Source organism: Zeus faber (assembly GCF_960531495.2).
Source record: "Zeus faber genome assembly, chromosome: 14".
In the NCBI taxonomy this organism is placed as follows: domain Eukaryota; kingdom Metazoa; phylum Chordata; class Actinopteri; order Zeiformes; family Zeidae; genus Zeus; species Zeus faber.
In genome coordinates this window covers 31,048,197-31,066,477 of record NC_137200.1, presented here as the reverse complement: position 1 = coordinate 31,066,477, position 18,281 = coordinate 31,048,197, and the positions used below count along the sequence as shown (strand labels likewise).

At 45.3% G+C, this 18,281-nt stretch overlaps 1 protein-coding gene across 1 annotated transcript in view; it reads left to right on the top strand.

Annotated features, from left to right (window-relative positions):
• Positions 1-18,281, top strand: part of atp2a3 (ATPase sarcoplasmic/endoplasmic reticulum Ca2+ transporting 3) — a 48,138-nt gene that overhangs the window by 1,341 nt on the left and 28,516 nt on the right. Inside the window, exons 2-5 of the mRNA XM_080013727.1 lie at positions 9,878-9,895; positions 10,224-10,306; positions 16,623-16,727; positions 17,543-17,681. Of these exons, the coding sequence (XP_079869853.1) occupies positions 9,878-9,895; positions 10,224-10,306; positions 16,623-16,727; positions 17,543-17,681 (345 nt within the window). The remainder of the gene's footprint in view (positions 1-9,877; positions 9,896-10,223; positions 10,307-16,622; positions 16,728-17,542; positions 17,682-18,281) is intronic.

The window sequence follows — 18,281 nt, the reverse complement described above, 5'->3', positions numbered from 1 at the left end:
TTTCTCAAGGGATTTATTTCAGGTCTTCTACGATAATTGGTCATTAAAACAAATTGGCATCAATCTCTCTCTCTCTCTCTCTCTCTCTCTCTCTCTCTCTCTCTCTCAGGCCTCCATTTTACTGAATAATAGTTTTTTCTTGTTTAGTATGTTTTATTCCCGACCTGTCTGTGCTCTAGTTAAGGAGTTTGCAGTGAAACTAGGATCAAAACACTCATTGTTGTACATTCTCCAAGGACGCAGACATCTTGTCAATAGAAATGACAGTGAAGTTGGACTCTTGATCATGTCGCTGCTCACAGTCCACTTTGCATTGAATTTGCATTGACTTCACGCTGACATCAGGATGTAGGAAACCTTTTTGATTGAAATGATTCTTCACAGTTGTTTCTGAGGACGGTGGGTGACTGCACGTCGACCTTTAGAGGAAAAAACCCCAAAACCAAACAAAAAATAAAAAAACCACGGCGAGGGGGCGGGGGGGGCGGGGGGTGTTGACTCCTGGCCCTTGTCCTGTCATTTGCATGTGTGTTCAAGCTGTGGATCGGGGCCGCACATTGTCCCCGTCGCACAGAAGCTCTTTTGTTGCGAGCAGCCACTGCACATGGGGGCCTTTGATGACTTCATGGAAAAGGCAACGTCTTGCCACAGATAACATCTCTCTCGCTTTCAGCTGAGAACTTCCTGTCTGCACGACTGTGCACAGATAGCACTTGAGGGAATACCCTGCTCCACTTTGAGCCTAGTGCACAGAGACCTCCGAGAGACGAGAAGACGGTGAACCAGCCTCTCCTCCCAAGTACCGATTCAGTAGATGACATCTGGTCTGGAACCTCCCCTCATCGTCACCTTCTGTCCTTCCTTCCTTCCCTCCTTCCTTGCGCCGATGGTGAGAGGCTGCTTTTCACGACGCTGGCATCACGACACTGTGATGTAACTGGGGCAACCTGCACCAGCACTTCTCCTGGTGTCCACCGGGGGCACCGCCCACGTTTTAACGACAACACTGACGGCACATTTACATGTTTCCAGTTCAACACAAAACAAAAACATGGCTCATAGGGAAACTGGGAAAAAAAGGACACGTTTTTATGATTCTTCAACCGTGTAGATGGGGGAAAAAAAAAAAAAAAAAAGGCTTCTCCAGTGATGTTGAAGCTACGGGCGGAGTCACAGCTTGGACATCAGCGACAAGCCGTCACGTGTCCTGCGGGTATGTTGAATTTTTATGGTCATGCGATATGACAAATATTTGCCTGCGACGTGCCTGCAGCAGGGTAATGACACGGCTGTTTTGCATCGAATGGTGCAGTCAAAAACAACTTGGCTTGACTGGGAGTGATATACGAGAGGTTGTTGCTTTTATTTTTCCGGTGACTCTCATCTCTTGTGCTCTCGTGTTGGTCAAGATGTAGAAGAGTCTTCAGTTCATTCTTGAGTGCAGCGTTAAAGAGGAGGAGGACTTCATTCACACGGCACAATTCCTCTTCCCTTTCCCAGATAATGGAACGTTGACTCGCTGGGCTTTGCGAGTGTTTTCGACAAGAAAGGTCGTTGTAGAATTGGCAGCAAAGTGCACACACACTTAGACATGCACACATATGACACCGTCTGTTTTTGTTTTGTTTTTTTCGTGGAGCATCTTTTATCGCGTATTGTTTGTGTGGATTTTTTTTTTTTTGCAGGCAGTTGCACTAAGGGAGATTTTCTTAAGTTTCCCTGATACAAACCTCCAGAAAATGTTTTACCGCCCATTGTTGGTCTTTGAATAAACGTGGCTTAGTTTTACTTAAGCTGCTCAAACATTATTCCTCTTTCTCCAACAGATCAGTGTCAAATGTCAGCTTTCATCAGAGCTGTCAGGTCCTTCCAAGAACCTCGCTACGAGAGGAACACGTTGTTAAATAAGCTACCTTCACTGACAAAGCACTGCTCTGCTTTGCAGTGTAGATTCAACCGTAAGAAAGGTGTTTTGAACGGTCCAACAGTGAGATCCTGACATCAGTTTGTGGAATTCACAGGACGGACTTTCCTTGGCTCATTCCGTTTCCAACTTGTCTGAATTTGTTCCTGGCTGCGGTTGAGCCGCATGGTAATTCAGATATTAAGCAGCCATGCCGGTGTGTTGCTCTGTTACCCACTGGGCCTTAGTAACTTGAGGGCAACGATGGCTTCCTCTTCCATTTCCTTTTCCTCTACTACACAGGAAGGCAACGGCTTCTCCTCTGGTGCCATGACTTTAAAGTCAGAGCAAAATATCTTCTCCTAAAGTTTCGTGGCTTGCTCCTCTGCTCGTGGTACGTTGAAATGTCACTGACTCTTAGGAGTGGGTGCTGACAAAACATTGGCTGAAATGGTTGCCGGATTTGAATTATTTTACAATGGAGTGATGAAGATCCTATTTAACCCATATTTCACTATTTTCAGTGTTTTCATTTATCTCACAATTCTTGACGAAATTCATGAAACACATGGAGATACACCACTCTTACTTTCTTTTTTTCTTTGATGTAGACCCAGCATCACTTCATAAATAGTTCGGTTTGGACACGTGAATTCCGGTACTGCTGTTTTATTAAAGAAAACAACAAGAATCAGTCACTGGAGCGGTGAGATGATGGGTCCTCTGGGTAGTGAGTCAGCCTCCTCCCAGCTGGCTGCTGGGCATCCTGTGCAAAGCCGTCACTCCTTCCTGGTTCCTGCCTCCTACCTCTGCCTGTCGCTCAGTGGCTCCTTGTGGGGGGCGGCTGTTGAGTCACCCGCACCACCGCCGCACTCATCCTGGACAATCTGTCTGCAAAACAACAGCAACAACAACCCCAAAACAAACAGAAAGGAAAACCAAACCTCTCCTCCGGTCGACCTCCACGGTTTTTCTAACGCCCTGTTCATGTTACTCCACTTTTGCCCCGATCTGAAGTGGCGATCAGCAACGGCCTTCAGGGGGCGAGAGGAGGCAGAGATACAAGTGCTTATGGAATGCATGCAATTGTATATTAAAATAAAGGAATGTTAGGTATTTTTGTTGCACTTGACCATTACCCCCTTTTCTTCTTTTGGAAACAGCAAACGTGTCTTCATTTAAAAGCTCCATTATTAAATGAAATGTATTCAATTAATTGTTATTATTTATCGTCAAGCCTTGTGACATATACAATTAAGAGAAAGGATCGTGTAGGGTGAGCACCACAACTACGTTAGGATTTTGGAAGTTGTGTAGTCTGTGGGCGCCTTCAGAGGTGTTTGGGGTGTGTTATGTTCTCAGAGGTGTCTGTCTGTCATTAACATGGAGACGCTGTAGGAGGCTCTGAGTGTTGGAGCCAGGGAAACATGGCTTCAACATACGGATGGATTTTAGAAAACATCGGTGTGTGTGTGTGTGTGTGTGTGTGTGTGTGTGTGTGTGTGTGTGTGTGTGTGTGTGTGTGTGTGTGTGTGTGTGTGTGTGTGTGTGTGTGTGTGTGTGTGTGTGTGTGTGTGTGTAAACGGTGACACAAAAACTCATCCATGGCAAGAAGAGAGTTTGTAATTGGGTTTCAAGAATTCTGTGAATCTAACGGCTCAGCCTATCCTGCACGAAATAAGTAGGTTAGTTCCAATGGCACGGAAAGAGAAGTACATACAGTATCATGTTTTTTTTAAATTGTTGACCTTATTTCAACATGTAATTATTAATAACCTAAATTGGTGAAGGGCTGCTAATAAAGAGTCTGTACTATACCAGGCTTCTGATTGGCTGGAAACTGTGTTCCAGTTTCTAAACCCAGAATTAACTATAAATGGCATCGTGTTAACACAGATTTTTCGTTTTGCCTTTTGGGGGTGGAGGGTTTGCAGACAGTTGTACACAGTTGTTTATATAGGTTCTTAATTGGCCTAAAAGGATGTTAAAATAGTTCTCAGACTGGTGACCTCAAAGAAGGAGCTAAATAAACCCTCTCATACAACGATCAGCCACAACATTAACACCACCTGCCTAACACCACCCCTAATAAGACTAATACTGTGTAGCTCCCCCTCATGTTGCCAAAACAGCTCCGACCATGGAGGCATGGACTCCACCAGACTCTGAAGGTGTCCTGTGGTATCTGGCACCAAGACGTAAGCAGCAGGTCCTTTAGGTCCTGGAAGTTGGAGGTGGGGCCCCCCATGGATCAGGCTTGTTGTTCCAGCCCGTCCCACAGATGCTCCATGGGCTGGAGATCTGGGGCATTTGGAGGTCGAGTCAACACCTTGAACTCTTTGTCATGTTCCTCAAACTATTCCTGAACAGTTTTTGCAGTGTGGCAGGTGAAAGAGGCCACTGCCATCAGGGAACACCGTTTCCAGGTGTGCAACAATGTTTAGGGAGGTGGAGCGTGTCAAAGTAACATCCACATGAACGCCAGGACCACAAGGTTTCTCAGCAGAACATTGTCCCGAGCGTCACACTGCCCCACTGGCTTGTCTTCTTCCCATAATGCATCCTGGTGACATCTCTTCCCCAGGTAAACGACACACACACACACACACACACACACACACACACACACACATGATGTAGAAGAAAACATGATTCATCAGACCTCCACCTTCCTCCATTGCTCCATGGTCCAGTTGTGACACTCACGTGTCCATTGTAGGTGCTTTCAGGGGTGGACAGGGGTCAGCATGGACACTGTGAGCTCCCATACGCAGCAAGCTGCCATGCACTGTGTGTTCTACACCTTTCTATCACAGCAACAATCACTGTTTCACCACTTTGTGCTACAGTAGTTCTTCTGTGGCATCGAACCAGACGGACTAGACGTGGCTCCCCATGTGCATCAATGAGCCCTGGGCCCCATGACCCTGTGGCCGGTTCACCGGTCGTCCTTCCTTGGACAGTTTTGTTAGTAACCACTGCATATCAGGAACAGCCACAAGAGCTGTGCTTGTGGAGATGCTCTGACCCAGTCGTCCAGCATCACAATGTGCTCCTTGTCAAAGTGGCTCAGATCCTTACGCTGCTTCAACACATCAACTTCAACAACTGACTCTTCACCTGCTGCCTCATACATCCCAGCCCTTGACAGGTGACATTGGAACCAGATGATGTTATTGACTTCACCTGTCACAGGTTTTAATGTTGTGGCTGATCGGTGTGTGTCCTACTTCTGTGGGATCACTTCTCTGTTCTTTTCTGTTCCTCTGACACTGGAACGGTACAGTTTATTTAGGTCTAGAAGAAGTTGTAATGGATGGGTGCTTTACAAAATGTCGCAAAAATAATGTGTCTGTACTGTCACTGTCCCCAGTGGGGGGGGGGCAAAACAAAAAAAAACACTAAAACTAAAATGACACTAAAATAAGTAATCGTTGATTTTCCAAAATTGATGCGCTCTTCCTCGATCAAGCCGGCATTTATTCACAGCATAGTAAAACTGAATTTGCTTTAGGTGTAAATGGTGTTAAACATCTCAGCAAATTCAGTAAAAAAAACAAAAAAAAACGCTCTGACACCCCAAGAATTGTCAAAAGGTTCAAAAAGTTCAAACTGTTACTGACACGATTATGGAAGCTGGCACGTCCTCTGACCAGCAAATAAAAGGGTTTCTCTGCACTCGCGCTGCCTCAGTCTGTTCTGCAGCTCAGCTATCCAACTTTAGGTTTAGCCGTTGCTACGCTCAGTTTCACTCTCTAGCTAGTTGCCAAGTGTTGATGAGAGCCTACTTTGGTTATCACTGGTTGTCATGGTTACCTTGAGAACAATACATGACCCAGTTTTGATTGCACCTCGATTTTCCGTTTGGAGAAAACTTGACGGCGAGCAGTGAGTGGAAATTGGTTGGAGGTGGAACAATTGCGAAGAATTACAATCTCAAATTTGTCCCACAAATTTGAGATTGGGTGTTGTTATTCATCCCAGACATTTTGTACTAGCTTCAAATGCACTAAAATATAATGAGAAATGTATGGGGCGCAGACGCGACATTTAGTCTTGAGTTAATGTGAATGAAGCACACAGGGTGACTTGGGAGCATTGGGTTTCAGAAGTTTTTAGAGAAATTGAAGTTGAGAAGTTGAGAGTTCCTCCTCACTTCTTTCAGGGTCGGCACCGTAAAACAGGAAGTCGATCTCATTTGGACTGATGGGGCAGTGGTAGTTTGATGGCTATTGGGAGAGCGCGGCTGCTACCTGGGACGTAACCCAACATTGTTCACTCAAATGGACTCCCCAAGCACAGGATTCATCTCATTATAATTGTGCTTATTATTGGCACTTATTAGCAGGACCTGTGGTGCGGAGGGAGTGGAGGTCTAGAGAGTTTGACTCCTTCCTACGCAGCGGGAATATAAAGCGGCTCTCGAAATGCCATGATGTTTAGTCTTAATGGTACTGTATAGATTGTCTTTCCATTCACCTCGCTAATGTATTCCCCTGCAGCCCGAGGTCCAAATGCATTAACCATATCAAATATGAATTACAAATGCGCTCATTTTCCTACCGGACCCGATCTTCTGAGTTACTAAGGACCACGACCCGCCACTGCAGGGCAAAATGTCTTTGGACTTGACAATGTCACTTTTTCTCAAATGAACATCAACGGGATTCTCTTCCCTGCCGGTGTCAAGCGGGTGAGTGTCGGCAGCCATCTTTAGATGATCTCCCCCCACCCGCACCGCAAAAAGCCAGACTTTTGGTCAGAATGACGGGACAGAAGGCATCGGTAGTGAGTCACTGCTTCTTTCTCTCCGCTACATTGAGGCTTGGAGTCGGGTACAGCTGCTCCTTTCTGGATCCTTTCAGGTTGGGTTCAGCATGAGATATGTGGACATAAAAATGAATAATGTGCTTTATTTGTTTCCTCAAAATTATGGAAATAGAAAGGCCTAAAAACAAAAGCCTGGACGACCTAAACGACAAGTTCAAATTGTTTGTTTTGTTGTAAGAACATTCAAAGAAAGAAATGGAAATGAACTGGAAACAAAGTTGTGTCCATTTTGAGCATGTTCTGTACAAATCCCCCGCAGATTGCATAACAGTTATTATTCGTGAATTGTGATCGACACTGGCACGTTACATTGCAAAACAGTCTTTCCAGCATTTGTGAGTCAAGTAACCCTGGTTACGCATTTGAAAACAGTTTAACCGCACTATGATGAGAGAGAGAGAGAGAGAGAGAGAGAGAGAGAGAGAGAGAGAGAGAGAGAGAGAGAGAGAGAGAGAGAGAGAGAGAGAGAGAGAGAGAGAGAGAGAGAGAGAGAGAGAGAGAGAGAGAGAGAGAGAGAGAGAGAGAGAGAGAGAGAGAGAGAGAGAGAGAGAGAGAGAGAGAGAGAGAGAGAGAGAGAGACCCAAAAAAAGGCAGTGAAGGTTCATTTATCAGCACAACCTTGGGAGGGCTGACAGATAAATGTCAAGTTTCCTGCCATTCCCACTGACTCGCCTGGAAACCAACTCGCACACTGTTGTTGGCAACCGTTTCCAGGAAGGGTTTCCCTCCGCACCGTAAACAAGCTGCCTCTTTTATTCATTGTCTGGCCTCGGCAGCGGGGCAAGCGAGCAAGCACCAGTGAAGTCAGGGCTGAGGAATGTGCCTGGGCAGGCTGGGGCTGACACGGCCCAGATGACTGTGAGGGAATCCTTGGCAGGGGGAATCCGGGGAACCCCGTTCACCAGCTCTTGCTCTTGCTCTGGCTCTCGCTCTCTCTCTCCTCTTTTCTCCCTTCGCTCAGACAGCCTGTCGAACGTCGGCAGTGCCGGAGCGGCAGCCAGCCTGTCTGCCTCATAAAAGCATTATACAAGTTGGGAGCCACTGCGACCGGAGGGGGAGAGCGGGGAGGAGGGGTAAGAGGAGCTGGTGTTAGACCGGTGGAACAAGGAAGGCGGCGTCTCCTTTTTCCTCCTCCACGTTTCTGCTCCATGCTGGCAAAGTGCTGCCAGAGATCCACCTCTGGGAGTTCAACCGCGTCCAATCCCAGTCCTGCAACCCAGAGAGCACCGACCAGACAGCAGGTTTGAAGGATGAGAAGAAGAAGAAACTCTGTTTCAGTGACTCATCAGCCCTTATCTCACAGGCTGAGGAGCCGAGGGGAACATGGGTCAGAGTCTCCACCAAGGACGTTCGCTGTGCAGTGGCGTGTGCATACTAATTCCTAATTTTCCCCGACCGTGATACCGGGTTGACTTACCGTGTTCACGGAAAGGAGAACTGTAAAGGCTGCTGTAGATTAAATAGAAAACGTTCGTAGAAGGAGAAGAGGCTGGTGACTGGGTCCTCTTAGGGTCCAGGGTCCTTCAACCTTCTCCCATTCGTTAAGAACGCAGTTTACTTCAAACCAAGAAAGAACTGGACAAAAACACAACAGCACATCACTCACTACACAGCGTTTTCACAATGATACAGTGGGAAATTAACCAAAAAGTTACAAAAATACAAAACTGTCCCCCGGCCGACTAACCGGGACTCAACCATATATATTTGGACCAATCTGCAAACTGTTTGCCAACTATTGGATAGTTGGCTCTTGGTGCTTTCCTACATCACCCCACATTAACTCCAAACACTGTCTTTTTGTTTGACTCTTAGTATCCAAATCTCCTTAGAAGGACAAGAGACATCTTGTCAGTCTTCCTCGCTCAGTCGTATTCCACAAGTTACTTTCCATCGTCGGTGCGTGTGCACAGCTCCGGGGTTGTGTTTTTGGAAGAAGCCTGTGGGTGCACCGTCATGGCTATTGCTCCTTCTCTGCAGGGTCAAGTTTTGGTCATGTGTCCTCGCCGTCTGAAACTACTCTGGTCCAAAACGCATTCGAGCAAAACCCACGATGTCCACTAGCACCGAGCGAGCGGGCCCTCGGAAAAGCATATTCAAAGCTCTGACCTTGCGTGGCTCCTGTGGTCGGGCTTTGGGGGGGTTGGTGGAAAAAGCCTAAAAACAACCGTCATGGGAGCGGGAGATGACACCATCTTTGAGGCATGTTGGATGGTTATGTCACCCGTTCAGCATCTTCAGATAGGACCGATGGCGTTTGTGGTTTGGCTCCGGCCCTCGGCCGTTGCTCCGTGTTGGCGACGGCGTCCCACGGTGGCGCCCTGTCTCGGCGCTACTTTCATCGGCTGTTTTTACAACAGGACAGACCTGTTGTGATGTCGTAAGGTACCGGTGACTCAACTCTGCAGGGGGTGTTGTGTTCTGAAGGGCTTTGCTCCAAATGTCCTTTTAAATGTTAATTTTTGTTTTACACCAAATCAGTCTTTGAAAAGTACCACGAATCAACAATTCTAGACTTGTTAGAAATGTCCAGTCGTACACGACACAACACGGCCGCTGCCATCGCGGCATCTTAGTTGATGATTAATTGCCGACGGTTGAAGTGTATTCTTTTTGCTCATTTTATTTGGCTGTCCTCGTTCTGTGATGGTATAATAATGCACATCCAGCCGTAGACTGACATTGTACATCGTAACATGAGAACTCAGACCTTAAATTTGCTTGAACACAACTGAAGGAAACTCAGCGAATTGACATTTTGTTTATTGCAGCATTTCTAACATTGGCTTAAAATTCCGTAGACATTGGATGGAAACGGGATGTGTAGAATCTGACAACCTCGCAAAATAACGTTGGTCTGCTCAGATAATTACATAATGGGATTATTATGTAATAACTGTGCTAAAACAAAGTGCTTGAAAACTTTTGGGGACAAAAAGTGTTAAAATAATAATTGTAATCCAAGAATTTGTGCAGCTTGACAGCTTGTACTCTTCTCTCTGCATTGGGGTGAATGAGTTTTCTTGTTAAACCCAGTTCAAATTTGTTAACTGCTGTTTGTCTCTCTCTCTTTCTTTTCTCCCCCTCCTCCTCCTCCACCCGATTCCTCCACTCCTGGCTCCCGGCGTGGTGTAACTTCCATAGAGCTCCCGGCCGAAGAAGGTAAATATTGGTTTTTCCACAGCGCCGTGATCCTCCTGTGTTTACCACCTGATTAATAGTCCCAAGCCAGGATCTATTGTGTTTTTTTTTGTGGGTAAACATACATTTGGACTGTGGCTCCTTCAATGCAGGGTCTGTCCTTCCTCACAGTTGACTTACCGACACAGATCCAGGTCAATACACGTCGGATCCATCACACCCCAAACCTTTTAGGATTAATGTTGTTTGAATTCCAACGGTCAATTCGACACTTGGAGAGGTCATTTGTTGTCGTTTGGAAAGCTTTGTCCTCTGGTGTTAAAGTGCGTTGTGTCCGTGCCCGTTCCAGGCAAGACTCTGTGGGAGTTGGTGGTGGAGCAGTTTGAGGATCTCCTGGTCAGGATCCTGTTGCTCGCCGCCTGCGTCTCCTTCGTAAGTAGCGCGCCGCACGGCCATGACACCCTGCGGTAGGTTGTCCATTAGGAAGAGATATGTGTAAAAACATTGTTTACCTGTCGTAGGTGGACAATGAACATGTGCTGGAGTATGACTGTAGGATTTACTTTGGAAAGGCCTCAGGATCTATGCACTTGAGGGAAATTACAAGTAAAGCTCAATAAAAGGGGTTTCTCATTGTCCAGGATTAACTTGGTATGGTACAGTTTGTTCTTTCCGTGATGCAATCAACTCTCCTTATTCTTCTTCTCCTTCTTCTTCTCCTTATTCTTCTTCTTCTTCTCATTCTTCTTCTTCTTCTTCTTCTCCTGCTTCTCCTTATTCTTCTTCTTCTTCTCATTCTTCTTCTTCTTCTTCTCCTTCTTCTCCTTCTTCCTCTTTGGGTTTGCAGCAATCCACTCTTCATTCCATGGCCTTTTTAAGAACTCTGTATATGTGTGTGTGTGTGTGTGTGTGTGTGTGTGTGTGTGTGTGTGTGTGTATATATATATATATATATATATATATATATATATATATATATATAAACACACACACACACACACACACACACACACACACACACACAAACAATACTATAGACACTCAGGGTCGTGGCACATGACAGATCTGTGCAGAGGTTATCAAATACTGCTACGTTGAGACTCTTATTCGACTTTGGCAACAACATTTTCGACTGAACCACGACGGCTGTTGGACAGAATTGTTTCCCTTTCATGATTCATCTTTCTTTTAGACGTCTTCTGAGGTGGAGGGGGCGTTTTGGGGGAGATGCAGAGTTGCATGAGCAAAATTTGGTCAACCCCCAAAGCCGCAGGGCCTCAAACTGTGAGCGTAGCTCCAGCCCGGGCGGGAGGCTCGGGGGGAACCCTGACTGCATAATGACTTTTTTCCGTGGAGCGTGTCCCCATGGAACCTCGGTGCTATTTCAGGGAGTTTGGAGAAAAACACTTGTGCTCATGACATAATACATCTTCCCTTGACTGTTCCCGTGTCGTTCCTGCTCCGTCCGAGTGTTGAGGCCTGGACTCCCTGTGGTGACTTCCTCCTTTCCTCATGGGAAGCGGGCTGCCCCGCACCTGTCATCTCAATGTGTTGTTTGTAGTGGAACAGGGCGCGTATTCCCACTGCTGACATTGAACATTGTAAATCAAAATAAAAAAGTATCAAAATTTGCCTTAAATTTGAAAGGAAAAAACATATGATAGGGAATCTAATGATTTTACGAAATGATTGCGATCAGGTGATTCATTCACAATTATGGCTGCTCTAGACAGTCTCTTGTTATGTATGATTTTGTTTAAGCATAGCATTGATTTAAATCTACTATTGAAATAATAAACACACACACACACACACCTGACCTCACTGTAATTGTAGCAGGAACAAATAACTCAAGAGGAGCTCCACTGTACTGCCTTGTGTGCCCCTCAATGTGTGAGTGAGAGTAGAAGCCTGAAGTGCAGCTCATCTGCTCTCTTTTTGAATATATGGAAATTGAGACGTTGGAGACATCCTTTGCATGACAGGATCTGGAAGCGACTCAACGGCCACCGCAGGTCAGGACCACAACCTCTCTGTCAACCCTGACGTAGATGGGAACATCTAGAACAGTCTGAAGTTCAGAAAACTGTTACTTAGCTGTAATGCTCCTTAAAGACCATGCTTAACGATATCCAAATATTTTAATACCAAAAATCCCAGACGATATCCAGTCAAATATCACAATATCAATATTATAACATATTGCCCATCCCCCTGAATAGATCTAAAGAGCCTCATGAGTCGGAGCCCTAGTTTACTCCAATTTTCAGGTAAATTGTGCATCGTTTTCCTGAACTTGTAGAAATGTGAACAGTTTAGGTGGCAAATGTAATAAAGACATAATAAACAAACTAATTTAAATGTTGTTTGATGTTCAAGCCTTCACTGAGTCATGGAAGTGGGAGTAAAGCGATTTAAACTCCTCCACCTTATAACCCTGCTCTGTGGAATACTCCATTCTGATTGGTCAATAGCGGCAATCAGCACTCAGCACAGAATTATTTTTAATTATGCTATAAAACTAGACGTAAAACGAGACGTACTAGTTATAACACTCGACGTAAAACGAGACGTACTAGCTATAACACTAGACGTAAAACGAGATGTACTATCTATAAAACTAGATGTAAAACGAGAAGTACTAGCTATAACACTAGACGTAAAACGAGACGTACTAGCTATAAAACTAGACGTAAAACGAGACGTACTAGTTATAACACTCGACGTAAAACGAGACGTACTAGCTATAACACTAGACGTAAAACGAGACGTACTATCTATAAAACTAGATGTAAAACGAGAAGTACTAGTTATAACACTCGACGTAAAACGAGACGTACTAGCTATAACACTAGACGTAAAACGAGATGTACTAGCTATAACACTAGACGTAAAACGAGACGTACTATCTATAAAACTAGATGTAAAACGAGAAGTACTAGTTATAACACTCGACGTAAAACGAGACGTACTAGCTATAACACTAGACGTAAAACGAGATGTACTAGCTATAAAACTAGATGTAAAACGAGAAGTACTAGTTATAACACTCGACGTAAAACGAGACGTACTAGCTATAACACTAGACGTAAAACGAGATGTACTAGCTATAAAACTAGATGTAAAACGAGAAGTACTAGTTATAACACTCGACGTAAAACGAGACGTACTAGCTATAACACTAGACGTAAAACGAGATGTACTAGCTATAAAACTAGACGTAAAACGAGATGTACTAGCTATAAAACTAGATGTAAAACGAGAAGTACTAGTTATAACACTCGACGTAAAACGAGACGTACTAGCTATAAAACTAGACATAAAACGAGATGTACTAGCTATAAAACTAGATGTAAAACGAGAAGTACTAGTTATAACACTCGACGTAAAACGAGACGTACTAGCTATAACACTAGACGTAAAACGAGATGTACTAGCTATAAAACTAGATGTAAAACGAGAAGTACTAGTTATAACACTCGACGTAAAACGAGACGTACTAGCTATAACACTAGACGTAAAACGAGATGTACTAGCTATAACACAAAACGTAAAACGAGATGTACTAGCTATAAAACTAGATGTAAAACGAGAAGTACTAGTTATAACACTCGACGTAAAACGAGACGTACTAGCTATAACACTAGACGTAAAACGAGATGTACTAGCTATAAAACTAGATGTAAAACGAGAAGTACTAGTTATAACACTCGACGTAAAACGAGACGTACTAGTTATAACACTCGACGTAAAACGAGACGTACTAGCTATAACACTAGACGTAAAACGAGACGTACTAGCTATAAAACTAGACGTAAAACGAGACGTACTAGCTATAACACTAGACGTAAAACGAGACGTACTAGCTATAAAACTAGATGTAAAACAAGACGTACTAGTTATAAGACTAAATGTAAAACAAGATGTACTAGTTGTAAGACTAGACTTAAAACGAGACGTACTAGCTATAAAACTAGACGTAAAACGAGACGTACTAGTTATAAGATTAGACGTAAAACGAGACGCACCAGCTACAAAACTAGACGTAAAACGAGACGTACTAGCTATAAAACTAGACGTAAAACGAGACGTACCAGCTACAAAACTAGACGTAAAACGAGACGTACCAGTTATAAGACTAGACGTAAAACGAGACGTACTAGCTACAAAACTAGACGTAAAACGAGACGTACTAGCTACAAAACTAGACGTAAAACGAGACGTACTAGCTACAAAACTAGACGTAAAACGAGACGTACCAGCTACAAAACTAGACGTAAAACAAGACGTACTAGTTATAACACTAGACGTAAAACGAGACGTACCAGCTATAACACTAGACGTATAACGAGACGTACTAGCTGTAAAACTAGACGTAAAACGAGACGTACTTGCTATAACACTAGACGTAAAACGAGACGTACTAGCTATAAAACTAGACGTATAACGAGACGTACTAGCTATAAAACTAGACGTAAAACGAGACGTACTAGCTATAAAACTAGACGTAAAACGAGACGTACTAGCTATAAAACTAGACGTAAAACGAGACGTACTAGTTGTAACACTAGACGTAAAACAAGACGTACTAGTTATAACACTAGACGTAAAACGAGACGTACTAGCTATAAAACTAGACGTAAAACGAGACATACTATCTATAAAACTAGACGTAAAACGAGACGTACTAGCTATAACACTAGACGTAAAACGAGACGTACTAGCTATAAAACTAGACGTAAAACGAGACGTACTAGTTATAAGACTAGACGTAAAACGAGACGTACTAGCTATAACACTAGACGTAAAACGAGACGTACTAGCTATAACACTAGACGTAAAACGAGACGTACTAGCTATAAAACTAGACGTAAAACGAGACGTACTAGCTATAAAACTAGACGTAAAACGAGACGTACTAGCTATAAAACTAGACGTAAAACGAGACGTACTAGCTATAACACTAGACGTAAAACGAGACGTACTAGCTATAACACTAGACGTAAAACGAGACGTACTAGCTATAACACTAGACGTAAAACGAGACGTACTAGCTGTAAGTTCCACTTGAGCATCTATCAGGAAATACTTTGACCGTCTTTCCACTGCATACTGGTTCTGGCATTAAACTTTAGTATCAATGCCTGCTTTCAGCCTTCTAATGTGTGCAGGTACTGACGAGGGTTGAGGGCTGTTAGGATGCAGCCTGGCTGCACCTATTTGTGTCTTTTATCTTTTTCTACTGCTAACCTGTCTCTATGCCCATCTCTCTTTTTTTTTATCTATATATCTTTCTATCTGTTGTATTTATATCTCCATCTACCTCTGGTCTCTCTGTATCTGTCTCTCTTATCTCCATATCTCTGACCCTCTGCTCTATCTCTCTTTTCCTCCAAAATATACAACAAATGGAGCCAAAGCTCTGATATCAAGGCACATTCAAGAATTAAAAGTAAAAAGAGTCTTTTCACGGAGATGTGGCGCTGACAGTCAGTAAAGATGAGGAGCAGGTGTTCAGAGCGTGGCTGCCTGTTCCGGGTGGGAGGGGGGACATCATGGAGCTGTTGTTTGGGGCCTTCAACTGTAAACAGCCGCGTGGCCCCTGAGTGTGTGGGGCCCCAAGGCACCGCGTGCTCCACGTCACGTCAAGCAGGATTCATGAGCGGAGGACACACACACGTCACATGTGACCCTGTAACGTCCAGCTGATCACTGCACGACGGAAAGAAGCTTCCCCCCAAGCTGGACCTCCTGAGGAGCTGCTTTGGCCGTTGTTCAGGCCCCGACCCAGAAGCAGACATATGCATGTTTGTACATTGTTGTATAGTTAATTTATTTTTTATTAATATGTTGTATTGTTAATTTTTTTTTTATTAATATGCTGTATCACACATGTCATGTCATTTCCGGCTGTTTTTACACGTCGGGGATGTTGAATTCCTCAAATGAATAGAAAACATATTTCAATTTTTATTGTGTCTGTTGATGGGAAACTGTTTGTCCATCGCTAGACATGCACAGTTGAATCAATATCATCTCCTCTCACGACTCCTTAGACTGTACTTTTAGTTTGTTTGTTTGAATTCTTACATTGTCGTTCCTCGTCAGTCGTGCTCGTACTCATGGGCCTCATCGCACCCGACCCAACTCAAGACATTTGTCTTTTTTTGAGAAGTAACTTGACGAGGAGTAATGACCCTGAACTCATAAAGCTGTGGCTCTTTGGGTCTTTGCCTGAGCTGACGCACTGAGACTTATTTCATGTCACTGCTTGTGCACACACACACACACACACACACACACACACACACACACACACACACACACACACACACACACACACACACACACACACACACACACACACACACACACCCAGGCTGTGCACGTGCTGGTGTTTACCGTCCAGGTTCCAGGCGGTCGCTCCACGCCTCCGCTTTCCTCTTTTTACAATTTACCTTTTTCTCGACGGATCTTGTTTTTCTTCCGCTGCATTTCCCCAAACTCTCCGTCCATTTTGGGTGTTGTGGTGCTGCAGGGTGACGGAGTCCGCGCGCGCTCTTCTCTCGGGGGTCATTAAACCGCGCTGCCCTCGGATTGGGAGGCGTGTGTGGTTTTCCTCTTTTTTCTCTCCTCTCAGTAAACATGTTGCTTCTCGCCCGCTGAGCAGTTGTTGCCGGGTGAGAGCGAGCTGGAGCAGGGGAGCGGAGCGTGACGCTGACGAGCGTCGTTTGCGTTTGTTCTCCAGGTGTTGGCTCTGTTCGAGGAGGGCGAGGAGACCACCACGGCCTTTGTGGAGCCCATTGTTATTCTCCTCATCCTCATCGCTAACGCCGTGATCGGCGTCTGGCAGGTGAGACCACACCCATACGATACGATACAACTTTATTGGTCAGTAGGGCACTGAAATTCATTTTGCGTCCCTGGGAAAGGCCCCTGCACAACATTTCACCTGTTCACACACGCTGCCATCACCGCTGCGCTGCCTCCTCATCCCTCACCTTCCCCTTTGCAACACAATGTATATAATATATACTCATCCCACCAGTTTTTGGTGTCAAGGCTGTGCCAAGAAGACAAAAATGTGAAGTATCACCTCCTTTGTGCAAGTAATCATCCATTTATTGCAAAATTATTGTGAAATTTGATTGTTGTCAATACCGCGCAGCCCTAGCCACAGCTACACCAACCAGCTGCTCCACCGTCCCAAACACGCCAACTTCCCCTCAACGTTTCAAATGGTTTTCTCACTCTCTCACGGCCTTCCGCCCTCTCTCTCTCACCCTTTCTCTCTCACACTGTTTCTCTTGCACGTTCTCTCTCACCCTCTCGCCCCCTCTCTCTCGCCCTCAATCTCTCACTCTCTCGCCCCCTCTCTCTCGCCCTCAATCTCTCACTCTCTTGCCCTCTCTCTCTCCCCCGTTCTCTCCCTCACTCTCTCGCCCTCTCGCCCCCTCTCTCTCGCCCTCAATCTCTCACTCTCTCGCCCTCTCTCTCTCCCCCGTTCTCTGCCTCACTCTCTCGCCCTCTCGCCCCCTCTCTCTCGCCCTCAATCTCTCACTCTCTCGCCCTCTCTCTCTCCCCCGTTCTCTCCCTCACTCTCTCGCCCTCTCTCTCTCCCCCGTTCTCTCCCTCACCCTCTCGCCCCTCTCTCTCTCGCTCTAACAGGAAAGGAATGCAGAGAACGCCATTGAGGCTCTCAAGGAGTACGAGCCAGAGATGGGAAAGGTCTATCGCATGAACCGCAAGGCAGTGCAGAGGATCAAAGCCCGAGACATCGTCCCCGGAGACATCGTGGAGGTGGCGGGTGAGCGGAGGACACACACACACACACACACACACACACACACACGCACGCACACACACACACACACACACACACACACACACACACACACGGATGTCGTAACTGGCCCAGAAAAACAACGCAAATGCTCGTGTGTGTGTGTGTGTGTGTGTGTGTGTGTGTGTGTGTGTGTGTGTGTGTGTGTGTGTGTGTGTGTGTGTGTGTGTGTGTGTGTGTGTGTGTGTGTGTGTGTGTGTGTGTGTGTGTGTGTGTGTGTGTGTGGCAAGCTCAGTGTCTTACCTGCAACGCTGCCTCATCGCCTGGGGCCGCTGATACCACACACACACACACACACTGAGCCAACAGGTCTGGAAACACTATTGGAAAATCTAAAAGCGTGTTACATAACAGCTTCACCCTGGACCTGCAGGTGCCAGGGCTGCTATCCAATAGTGTGTGTGTGTGTGTGTTTCTCTGTAAGTGGCTGTGGTTGCCCCTATATTTAGGGGCCTATTTAAATTTCCAAAGCGTTGCCTTTCCTTTCACTTTCCATACTCTCAGTCTCACCACCTGGACGCTGCCGAATGTTTGTCAGCTTCACCCACACTCCCCCACATGCAT